The sequence below is a fragment of the Neovison vison genome, chromosome 3 (genome assembly GCF_020171115.1).
Source record: "Neovison vison isolate M4711 chromosome 3, ASM_NN_V1, whole genome shotgun sequence".
NCBI lineage: Eukaryota > Metazoa > Chordata > Mammalia > Carnivora > Mustelidae > Neogale > Neogale vison.
The window spans coordinates 125,907,511-125,919,936 of NC_058093.1; the positions used below are offsets into that span (position 1 = coordinate 125,907,511).

The following is a 12,426-nucleotide window of genomic DNA, read 5'->3' on the forward strand; positions in this document are numbered from 1 at the left end:
CCCTGCCTTTCAGCCATGCGACACCAGAGAGCCTCCAGATGGACACCCAGGGCCCTGGACGCTTCCGGCTCCCCGTCAGCCTGTCACTGCCTCTGGCCGTGGGGTGGAGGTGGGGGGCGGGTGCGTTCCTGCTTCCAGCCTCAGCTTCTCGACCACACAGTAAGTGACAGATGAAGGCCTGTTCTCTGAGACCGGGTGCAGCGTGTCCGGGGACATCTGCAGGTGCTCCCCGGGACTCGGGTCTCACCAGCAGCAATCAGGATGCCTTCGGGTGTGTTCGGCCTGCGAGAGCTCGGTCTGTGTGCCGGGGAGACGGCAATCCATCTCCCGGCCTCCAAAGACCCCCTTCCCAGCCCCCCTGTCTCCTGAATCAGGTCCTCCCGTTTGCCGAACTCTGCCTCTGGCCGGAGGTGCGTGAGCCCCGCGGCCGCACATCTGGTGGACGCCGTGGGTCTGGCCGTGGGCACCCAGAGAGACCGGGCTCCTCGGGGAGCGTGCCGGCACAGACGGGTGGCCTGGCCTCTCCCCCGGGGCCCAGCGCTCCGCGCTGCCCCTGAGGGCTCCTTCCCACCGCCGCTGAACGGGGGGCCAAGGTCCTCACCTCCTGCACAACCCACTGCAACTGTCTTGTCCTTCCGAAGAGAGCGCTCCTGACGCCACAGCCCTGACCTGCTCACCCGCCTTCTGTGCAGAGACGACTGGATTCCGAGACAAGGCACTGGGGCCATCGTTTTGGTGTCTAGGCCCGCTGTGACATTCGCTTGACCTTTATGCTCAAAGAGCCTCCTGTGCCCGTTGGAGTCCCTGAGGTCTTTGCACACCGGGTGCCTGGGAGCCGCGGACACAGACCAGAGCGGGGTGCGCCGACGTCCAGTTCTGCTCTCACCTCCCTGGAGACAGCAAGGAAGCATCAGGAAGGCCGCATTCCAGAAGGGCTGTGCACCCTGCGCCAGCCACGCTGACTCTGGGGGAGCAGAGCTTCCCCGTGGGGAAGCCGCCTCTTTCCTTTCAGGGAGCGCTGCCGGTTTCCCCCGGCGAGGGGCGGGGACGCTGCTGTGTCTCTGGAGCCCCAGGTCAGCAGTCACTGGTCGCCAGAGCCATGCTCCTCCGCAGGGTCGCCTCGGCAGAAGGGCCTGTTCAGAGGTGAGCACTCGCCAGGTCGCGGTGCCCGGCCGAGAAGACGGAGGCCGGCGCCGGAAACACGGCACCGTGCTTGTGGCTTGGGGGCCTCTCAGGGCCACTTCCAGCCCGACAGGCACCCCGTCCCCTCCGTGGCCGTACTCTCGCCGTGCCCGCCTCCCAGGATAACGGGCCTCCTCCCGGGATGGACCCCGGGCCTCAGGCTGTGACATGGGGCTTGCTGTCTCTTTCTGTGCCCAGGGGGACAGGCTCTTGTCATTCCGACCCCTGCATGGCCCCCGAGGGGGGCAGAGCCATCCCTGCGGGGCAGGGCTGCGTCTCCCAATTCGCCAGAGGGAGTCAGAGCCCCGCCGCTCCCCTGCGGCCACGCAGACGGCAGCCTTCATCGTCATCGTCGTTTTCACCGTCTGCTCATGGCAAAGCCCTGGACCTCGGCGCCGGTCCCCGCCGAGCTGACCGCCGGGGGCAGCCGCACGCCCACCAGCTGCCGTGCCCGCAGACGGCACAGCCTGCCCGCGGCTTCACTTTCCGGGATCAGAGAAGAGACTGACCGTAGGGCCAGGCGCCAGGTAACCTAAAACTTCCCTCTAATCAAAGGTCTGCCTGAAATTCCTCCAGAAATAGAGAAATGACTGCTGTTGGCCCCGCACAGCTCTCTCTGAGGAAAGAAACTCTAATTAAACTCACTCGAGTCAACAATTCGGAAATGAACACATCCTTCAACTTGCAGGGAACAAAAGCACAGGACACACGGCATGTGCCCTTCAGACGGAGAAGAATGTCCCCATTTGTGACATCTGGGACGTCTTGACTTTGCCCAAAACACAGCCCCGACGCTGAGTCCTGAGGCACATTGGAAGTCTGAGCAAAACCGGCGTCACGGCTTCGTCTGAGAAACAGACATGAACAAAAGTAGGAGCACGGCCAAGGCCACGGGAGAGCCTCGTCTGGCCACCCGTGGTGTCTGGGGACACCGGGGAGTCACGGGGTTTGTGGGGCACCAGTGGGAGCGCCCCTGCCCCGGCTCCCTCCCCGGCACACCCGACCAGAAAGGGCTGGAGGTCACAGCTCAGACGCCTCATAGTCAGACCCGTCTCTTATCCCCAGACTTGTAACCCTCGGTGCACTTGCTGGTTCGGAAGTCCTTCCCCGGGGGCCGGGCTCAGCACCTGGGGCAGGCCGGGCGGTTCAGTGGTGGAAACAGGCATGGCGGGCAGGGACGAGGAGAGAGCGCTGGATGGAGAGAAGCAGCTGCTCCTGCCCGGGCCTCTTCAGGGAGTCCTTGAGGAGGATAAGCCACCGGAACCAGATTGCCCGTGGCCGCGAAGGGTCTCTACCCGCCATGGGAGGAGCGTGAAGCGGGGAGCGGGGCGGGAAGGGTATGTGGGTTACTTCGTGTGCTGTTCGTGGTCAGTAAACATGAAGAAGGTCACACACGAGCGTGCTGGGGCTTCGCTCCAGGAGAAAGACATTCCAGCGATCCCGTCCTGTTCGCCGCGCCTTGTGGTCCGTGGCCCCAAACAGGTCACGCAGATTCACCATGTGGCTCCCTGGAAAGGAATCTCCCAGGAATGGCCCCCAATCAAAGACTTCTCTGGCACGAAAAAGCAAAATGCACCTTCCTTTACTCGGTCGCTCTCAGGATCCCTGGTGAAACCCTCTGCGTGGACGGTGGGGCAGGACACAGGGCTGTCCTGTGCGTTCAGCCCTTCGGTTACTGGCGGAAGCTCTGACACGTGTCCATCTCCCTCCTGGCTGGCGGGGGCTGCTTTCAGTCCCACGAACAGAGCAGGATGGCACAGCCCTTAGGGCAGCTCGTGGGGAGCTGCGGCGTCTCCCGGCTCAGTGGGAGCCGACTGGCCCCTGGCTTTAATGACGTGGAAATGCATCCTTCAAAACGATCACCAAACTGGAAAATCTCACCTCATCAACCGCTGTTTTGCATTCACTGTCCCCAGCTGTCCGTGTTTACCAAAAATGAGTCGGAACTAATCTTTCCGGGAAGAGTGGTAGTCGCCGCGTCCCCAGCTCTCCGGGCTCTAACGGGCCCCTCTGACACCGTCAACAGACACTACTTTTCCTTATATACAGGAGCCTCTGTAGTTCTAGCCTGTCACACCTTCACAAGGTAACGTAAGGTAAGTCTACACATTTTTAAAGAATAAAATAATCCTACACTAAAAAAATCCATTCTTCCTTCCAATGTTTTCCTTCTGTCATATGGCTAGCCTGCGATTTCTTCATCTGCTTCCAAGCGCTGCGTTTGGAACATCAGCCTCTGCCCCACGTGGAACCACAGGAATCTGGCTCAGGGTGGCGGCTGCTGCCCCGGGTCCTGGACCAAAAGTCAGGAGAGCAGCCCCCCCCATCTGCTCTCGAGCATTGGCTGCCGCACCTGTTAGATGGAGCGGCGTTTCCTGCCCCAGCAACGATGCGGAGAGCGTGAGAATCACACACCCTCTATTTTAAAAGCCCGTGGAATCGCTTTCCTTATTCCCTTTTTGAATGGAATCCTTTGGGGACACAGAGAAATTCCTAGAACTCGGGTGATCTAGCTGCGTAGGACGGCGCCAGGAGGAAAACCATCGCTGGGGTTAGCCCCGGGCGCCCCGTATCTGGACCCTCCAAGACAGGGCAACAGACCTGGGGGCGTCAGGGCCGTGGGACGGAGTGAGGCGGCTGCGTAGGGCCTCCAGCGGCCAGAGTTCCGTGCCAGGACCAGATCCTTGCTGAGGACCCGTGCCCGGGCTGAGCGGCCGGAGCGGGGGCACGGGCTGGTGTGAGGAGTGCCGTCCGCGCGGAGCTCCCCGAGGAGCCTCGGCTGCGAGCTCAAGAACGGGCGGGGCCACGTAGGAACGGCTCCCTGAGCTCCTTTCTTCGTCCCGTAGGAAGGAAGGAGCAGAGAGCAGCACACACTCAGGTTGGAAGGATCAGTGTCCCCCAGATGAGTGTGCCATAGAGAGGCAGAGGGACGGAACGTGCATGTTGTTCTGTGCGTTGTCGGGAGCCGGCTGGAGCGTCCTCCGGGATGTTTGAGAGAGATTCTATTATCATGACATACCCGAGGTCATCACCCCACTAGGACGACCTTAACCATGAGGGACAAAGGGCTAGATGCACGTGATCTTGAAGTTTGGGTTTAAACCCCCGCAGAGGACTGGGGCTAACACGGCCGCAGTCTGCCGTGTAAGCGCTGGCTGCTGGTGGCCTGCGCTGGCCGGTCGTCCAGCTCCTGCCTTCGAGCTGCGCGTGCAGGGACGCGCGACCTCTCCCGCTCCTCCCCTGCACTCGGGCGAGAGCGTTCGTCCAGAAGAGAAAAGCGAGCGCGGCGAGGCCTGGGCCGTGGGAGGGCAGGGACCCGCAGGCTCACGGGGCTGTGCTCGGGCAACGGCGAGCGCCCCGGTGTGTCTCGGAGCCCCGCGCCCGTGGGCCGCGCACAGAGGTGGGGACGCATCCGAGGGCCAGGAATTCCCTGTGGTTTCGTTCGCGGACATTCCGACGGCTCTGGAAAGGTAAGACGTAAAGTGGGAGCCACGGCCGTCCTTCCCGCTCACCACCAACCCGGCACGGGGCCTAGTCGGTGTTTGCAGGGGAGCAGCGTGTTCCTGGGCGAGGGAAGGAGCCCGTCGGTCTCTGGTCAGATCCGAATGCGAGCGCTGGGGAGGGCTCCTGTGTTCACGCAGCGGCCGCGGCGCGAATCCTGCCCCGGTCGGTGGCTGTGGATCTGCAGGTGCGTCAGGTGAAAACGAATCTCCTGTGAGGACGCCGGGCTCCGGCAAATCGGGAACAGGTGAAAATCTGACCTTCCTGAGGTCCGGATGCGGCGCGGCCGTGGCCTGGAAGCCGGTGCACGGGCTCCCCCTGCTGGCGACGGACATTATCTCAAGCGGAGGGAAATCCTTCCAAAAAGCCATACAAGGACACGGGTTAAAGGAACAACTTTACCCTAAAAATTAAAGAAAAGGTTGCCCTTTGTGCCTTGGCTTCCCTCCCACGGCGTGGGACTTGATTTTCCATCAAGGAGTTGTCATTTTATTGGTCTTGATGCCAAAAGAAAGTAACCCGGTCGTGCCATAAATACTGTACAAACTGAGAGCCCGTTCGAAGGCACCTGCCCACTTGTCTGTTTATGTGTGCGCAGAGCTGGGTCCGGACAGTTTCACCACATCGAGAAACCAGGGCCATCCCTAAGTGATAGAATTTCTTCTACAACCTTTCAGATTTTGACTTTTCTATATAACAAGCTTGTATTTTCTTGTATTGGCCCCAAAGCTTTCATGAAGAAATAAGCAGATTAATTTTTTCAGATCTCGCTCGTGCAAAAACGGTCAGCTGCACGTGTGGAGACGGCCCGCCGCGGTGTGGACGGGCTCCCAGGCTCTGACAGCCCTCGGCCCCGCAGGGAGCCGCTGCCCCTCGTCCTGGCTCATCCGGCGGACCTGGGGACGCCCCCTCTGCCTCCTGACCTCCTGCAGGAAACGAGCCGCCAGGAGTGGGACAGACGTGGGCGAGACACACCGGTCTGGACAGATAAGGGCAAACTGTTAACCATTTGCCTCTTTCTTCAACCTTAGTGAACACAAAAGTGCTTCATCAGAGAATCACTAACTCTGCGTCCTGAAAACTCACTAAGCATTTGGGCGCCTGTGTGGCTCGGTCAAGGAAGCGTCTGACTCTTGGTCTCGGCTCATGTCTTGATTTCAGAGTCATGGGATTGCGTGTTGAGAGCTAAAAAAAAAAAAAAAAAAAAAGAAAGAAAAAAGAAAAAGAAAAACAACAACAAACTAAGGAAGAAGACCCCTTCTTCTATCGGGGGCCCCGTCCAGTGGGCCTCTGGCAGGGAACTCCATCTGCCACCCATTTGTGGGGCAGAGGCTGAAGACTGAGGAGGGATGGAGGGGGAAACCCCACAAGTGACCAGGCTACAACCTGTCTGGCCTGGCCACAGCTGGTCTGCAGGACTGACGGGTCACCTCGTGCCCCGGGACCTGCCCCTCTTCCCTCCTGCCAGTGCTTCCTCCGGACACAGCGTCTTTCCCGTGTCTCCCGTCCCAGCACACGAGCCCCTTCCTTCCCGTGCCGTATGAGAGAAGGCTAAGTACCCATATCCCATGAACTGTAAAATTTAACAAATAACCAAAACCCCAGTGTTTTGGAAATACCTACCCAGGCCTGCCAGGGGCTCCTGCTGCTGCACGGGCAGATGCCGGCCCTGCTTTGACCTGACCCGACCGTTAGTCCCAGACACTTCCCTAGGGGAGGGCCCTGTGGCCCCTCCAGCCGTGGGTGGGCCGCTCCTATTCAGCAGGGCAGACCGGCCTGCACATGGCGCTAGCCTCGTACTTGGCCACCGTACGTGTTCTCCCTGCCCGAAAGCTTCCCTCTGAGCCGCTGGGGCTCTGGGCACCCCTTCTGCCAGTTGTCAGAGGCAATGCCAGATGTGGGCAAGCTGGGGGCACAGAAGCCAGAAGGGGGCAGCCCCCCAGGTGCCCTCGATGGACGAACGGACCAACCAAAGGGATGTGTCCATGCGACAGAACGTCATCCAGCCCGAGTGATCTAGGAAGGGGATCGTGGCTGCTACTGCACACGGTGAGCCTCAGAGGGCAGGGCTGCCGGCAGCCAGACACGGCAGGGCCCACCAGCCCGCCCCTGCGAGGTGCCTGGGACAGTTACATCCACAGAGACGCAAAGGAGGTGGTGGGCGCCAGGGGCAGGGAAACGAGGGCTTGGTGCATCTGGAGGGACGGCCAGACTCACGGACACAGGCCTCCGGCTGGACAGTCCTGCTGATGACACAGTGTCATCTTTGACTCTCGGCTTCATAAAGACAGACCCTGCTAATGGCCGTGGTCCAGTTTAGGTCCTAATCTACAGAGACCCAGATGCGCTTTCTCTGTGCAGTTCTGTGAATTTTAACGCCTGTGGCCTTCTCTGGCCTTGACTGCCGCTCTGCTCCCCGCCGTGGCTGAATCGTTAGAACGTCCCGGAAATCTCGGAGTGGCTTCTCCCACTCAGCGTGACCCCATGAAGATGCCTCTGAGTTCCCACAGGTATCACGCTTGTCCGTCTTCCTGCTGCCGTCCCGTCTGCCTTTCCTCTCACTGAGGAGCGTTTGGGCTGTTTGGGCCTATGACTGACCTTCAGGAACTGAGCTGCTAATAAACACTCGTGGACAGGTTTGGGTTTTTTTTTTAATGAACATGAGTTTTCATTGAAGATTGAAATGACTATTTCTCTCAAATTCTTGGCCAATATATTCATTACCAAAAAAAAAAAAAAAAGTTCGAGAAATATTGTTTGCCTTCTACCCTTCAAAGCAGGGAGTAGGGTTGCTGGGTCCTACGGGAAGTAAATGGTTAACTTTAGAAGAAGCTGCCAGCTTGCTCGACAGAGGCCTGTACCATTTTGCATTCTTCCCAGCGATGCCAGAGCCCTCCCGGTGCCCCACACCCTTGCCAACACTTAGTATTGTCAGTATTTTAAATTTCGCCCACTGTGATATCTTCTTGTGGCTTTGGGCTGCATTTTCCTAGAGGCTGATGAAGCCAAGCAGCCTTTCACGTCCCTGCCGTGTCCCACGCCGCATGGACTCCGTGTCTGGGCCGTCATTTTGAACCGGGTTGTTTTTAACCGTTGAGTTTTGAGAGCTCCTTCCATATCCTGGTTTCAGGGGCTTTGTCAGATGTGTGTTTTGCACATATATTCTTTAGGCTGTAGCCTGACTTTTCATTCTCTTAACAGTGTCTTTCGCAAAACCAAAGTTTTTAAATTTTATGGGCCATTCCTTGGATGTCATATCTAAGAACTATGCTTTCTTCTAAATCTGTGCAGTTTTACATTGTTGATAAAAACCTATAGTCCATTTTGAGTTCCTTTTTGGATAAGGTGTGTCATTGGGTTGAGGTTCTTTTTTTTTTTTTTTTTAATATGGAGACATGGTTGTCCCAAAACCATTTTCTGAAAAGACTCCTGAACAGTCTTTGCGTCTTCACCTTCCTCAGAAACCAGCGGGTCACATTTGCTGAGCCGGTTTCTGGACACAGGGCTCGCCGATCCGTGTCTGCCCCGTCCAACACCGCACTCCCTTCGCTGCCTGCACTATACAGAAACCTGGAAATCAAGGCATGTCCTCGAGCGTTATTCCTCTTTTCCACAATCGCTGGGCCATTTTGGTCCCTTGGCATTTCTGTTGCAGTCTCAGAAACAGCTTGTCTGTATCTCAACAAAACCCCGCTGGGACTTTGGAAGGGCCTCCCGGGCGTCCGGCTGTCTGGGGAGAGCGGACACTTCTGCCGCGCTGAGCCTTGCCGTCCGCACACACGGACGTCTGCCTGCTGGCTCAGGTCTCTGCTCTCTTCCCCAGCATCTCACGGTGTTTAGCATAGAGACCCCGTCTGTGTTTCCTACATTTATACGAACAGCTTCTTTCTCTGATGCTGTTGTGCGCGGTAGTGTTTTCAAATTTTGCTGTTTTGCTGACTCTTCATTGCGCGGCGTGTGGAAGTGTGGCTGGTCACTCGTCACTTTACTGCTGGGGCACGGCAGATAGAATGATGCTGTTGGAATCGGGGGGCGACCTCGGCTCCCCCACGCGGCCGTCAGTTCGCAGCCAGGCGTCCAGGTCAAGTCCGTGCCCGGGGGGCGGGGCTTCGCCGTGCGTGCGACGGAGGACGCCGTGTGTGAGCTCGGTGTTAGAGGGTCTGTGCGCCTCGGCACGTGAGCCCAACACACGGTTCACGCGTGCCGCGTGCTGAGTTCCGTGCCGCGGGTTCTGAATAAACACACCCACCAGCCTTTCCATGAGCGGCGCTGACCCCCGCTGCTGTGCTCCCAGAGCCCAAATGCGACTTACCAGCTTCATGCCTCCTCTAAGTTATGCTTCCCTCAGAGCACTGGCGACCCATGTCTTCATCGCAAAAATCACAAAATACAGCATTTGTCTCGCAGCGTTCAGAGCAGGCGAGCGTAACGACGCCTGTGTAACAGCTCCGTGTCTCGCTCACGCGAGCCCGTCTGCGTCGTCCGAGAGCCGCGTCCCAGGACTTACCATTCACGTCGGTGAAAACCTCTGTGTAACGTCTGAGGCGTTTCTCTAACCGCAGGCGTGTCCGTTGCAGGTGTGAGGCGCGTCCGTGACCCAGTGCCCGGTCCTGGGCGCGCAGGAGGACAGTGCGTGAACACAGGAGAAGAGCGGGGTGCGCGGGGCAACGCCGACCGCCTTCGTCCAGGCCCTTAGGACGGTATCTTGTGAATGACCACCTGCAGGACGTGTGAGACACTGGAAAGATATTTGTCTTAAAGTAACTAATTTAAGTCATTTCCTGGCTCATCTGTTCTGCTTTTGTAATTCTTGATTTCACGCCCCCTCGTCCTTGCAGGGGAGCATATGAGGTGGGCACACGCATTGAGTGTGGCCGGCCGGTGAGGCCAGACGCTGGAGACGGGCTGCAGGATGAGGGTCGGCGGGGGACTGGGTCGCTGGCGTCCCTGTGGCGTCAGTGGAGAGCGAGTAGAACGGGAAGGCTCAGGGGTTTCAGCAGTAACAGAAGCCCTCGGCTCGCTCCCTGCTGTGGCCACACCTCCAGGCTCAGTGCCCCCGGGCTCCCTGGGCCTCCCCGGCAGTGCTGGGGCAGACCTGAGCGGCTCTTGGCCGGCCGCTGGCACTGCACACTCAGGGTGCTCATGGGCAAGCAGAGCGGGAGGCTATCAACCCCCCAGGTCTGCAGGGTGAGCGGGAGCCGGCTCCTCACGGGACACCCCTGCCAAGTGACCGGGGCAGAGGGCGGAGGAAGGAGCGCCGGCGCGGGGGCTGGGCCGAGAGCACGCATGGCCCTCCCCAGAGGCAGGGAGCAGGACCCCGTGGCGCAGAGGCCGGCCACGCGTGGGGAACGTGTCCACAGCACAGCGAGGCGGCCGCGCCGTCGGAGCAAAGACCCGCACTCAGGAAGCAGCACACACCGCGCCGCTGGGAGTCGGGTGGGCTCGCCGCGGTCCTTCAGCCACAGAAAACATGCTGTTTGGTAAAGCCAAAGCGGGGGCTGGTCGGGAGTGCAGGGGGAGAGGACCCCCAGGTTTGCAGATGCGTCCTGGCTGGAAAGGGAACAAGAGGAAGAGCTCAGCCAGCTTCTGTTCTAGCGTCAGTCCTGGGAAGGGGGCAGATGCGGGCGAGGCACTGGAGACAGACAAGACGCGTTCCTGGAGGCAAGGGTGACCCCGGAGCTGCAGACCTGGGGGTCCGAGGCAAGAAAACAGACATCTGGGATCAGCCGGCAGGTCCCCAACCGTGGGTGCTGGGCGCGTGCACCCGTGCCTCCAACCACAGCCCAGCCAGGGCACGACAGTCACCGGTTAGGTGAGGCTCACCAAAGGCCTAAAATTCTGGAGGCGGTAGACTTCGTAGAGGCGAAGTGTCTCTTGAAGAAAGGCTCGGCCTCACGCAGGCTGCACAAAGCTGAGGAGGGACGGGAGAAGCTGCAGGGACCCCAGCCCGAGTAACGGAAGTGCCCCGGTCGTCTGATGCCAGACCAGCCCCAGAGAGGCTCCCGTGGCCCTCATCTCCCTCACGTTCTTCCCCGTGCATGTCACTGGGCGAGCGGGAGGGAAGCCTGGGGTCGGTTCCACAAGCTCACCTCCCCGAGCGCTCGGTGTGCGGGCCACGCTCAGCCCACGGTGCAGGGGCGCGTGGGGGCTGGTGCGCCGTGGGCCTCGCTCCCTCCGCCACGTTCCACGTCATCTCTGCAGCACTTCCGGAGCTGGGAAGGGCTGGGCCCGGCTGCCCACAGTCTTCCCTCGGCTCAAGATGAGGAAGCGGTCGTCCCAACCTGGCCGGGTGCCAGTGTGGCGACCTGGGGCACTGATTTTGAACAACGGAGGCCAGTTCATGTGAGGCACCCCCTTCGGAGCTCATGGTGGGGGTTTTTGCCACGAATCCCTGTGTGTTCTCCTTTATCGGCGGCAGAAGCTCAGGGAAGTGACAGCTTTCTCGTAGCCCTCAACCCACCCCGCGCCCGCCTTCAGTGGACTCGCGGCCATATCCCCTTCCCTTCGCTGTGCCGTGACTCGGGGGGACCCAGTGCTGGGTCCGTGATGCAGATACCCCCGGTAAAGTCAGAGAGGCTGCTGTTGCCCTGTGGGCCCCAGGAGCATCCCGAGTCACGGCAGCCGCATCCCAGCACAAAGTCCCGACCCTAAAGAAACCAGGTGCATTTCCAGGAGAGGAGAGAGGCCTCCCAGGGAGGCCAGAGCGGAGGGTGGGACCTGACCCGAGCTCCCCACGCCCTCTCTTTCAGGATGGACATCACGCAGCGAGAACTGCCCACTACGGCTCCCTGCCTCAGAAGCCGCAGCACGGCCGGCCCCAAGATGAGAACCCCGTAGTGCACTTCTTCAAGAACATTGTAAGTGCTCCCATCCCACGGTGAGCGGCAGGCGGCAGGAGAATCAAGCCTGGGGGGCAGCAGGTGCCCGGTCACGGCCTCATCCATGGACCGGAGTCTGTCTCCACATGACCCTGACTCAAATCATGAAGGGACCTGAGTATATCCCAGATGACCTTGGGCTCTAAGCATGCAGGGACATGAGTATATCCCAGATGACCTTGGGCTCTAAGCATGCAGGGACATGAGTATATCCCAGATGATCCTGACTCTAATCCACAGGGTACCTGAGTCTATCCCCAGATGATCCTGAGCTCTAATAATAAAGGGACCTGAGTATATCCCCAATGACCCTGGGCTCTAATCCATGGGCACCTAAGTATATCAGATGATGCTGAGCTCCAAGACATGGGATGCCTAAGTATATCTCAGATGACCTTGAGCTCCAAGTATGCAAGGACCTGAGTATGTCCCCAGATGAGCCTGATCTTTAATCCACGGGGGCCTAAGTCTATCCGCAGAGGACACTGAGCTCTAATCCACAATAGATCTGAGTATATCCCAGGTGACCGTGCACTCTAATCCATGGGGGACTGAGTCTATCCCCAGATGACCGTGAGCTCTAATCCATGGAATTAGAGTATATCCCCAAATGACTCAGAACTGTAATCTATGAGGGGCCCAAGTATATCCCCAGATTACCCTAAACTCTAATCCACAATAGACCTGAGTATATCCCAAATGACCCTGAGCTCTAATCCATGGGGGACTGAGTCTATCCCCAGATGACCCCGAGCTCTAATCCATGGGGGCCCGAGTCTGTTCCCACAAGGAATGTGAGTATATCCCCCATGATGCCGCCCTCCTCCTCAGGGTGAGGTTGGCCGTGGGAGCTCAACCCTAGAAG

At 59.2% G+C, this 12,426-nt stretch overlaps 1 protein-coding gene across 4 annotated transcripts in view; it reads left to right on the forward strand.

Annotated features, from left to right (window-relative positions):
* Positions 1–12,426, forward strand: part of LOC122902800 (myelin basic protein) — a 104,316-nt gene that overhangs the window by 81,762 nt on the left and 10,128 nt on the right. For all 4 annotated transcript variants that reach the window (XM_044242788.1, XM_044242791.1, XM_044242789.1 and 1 more), the window contains one exon: positions 11,433–11,540. In XM_044242788.1, coding sequence (XP_044098723.1) covers positions 11,433–11,540 — 108 coding nt within the window. The remainder of the gene's footprint in view (positions 1–11,432; positions 11,541–12,426) is intronic.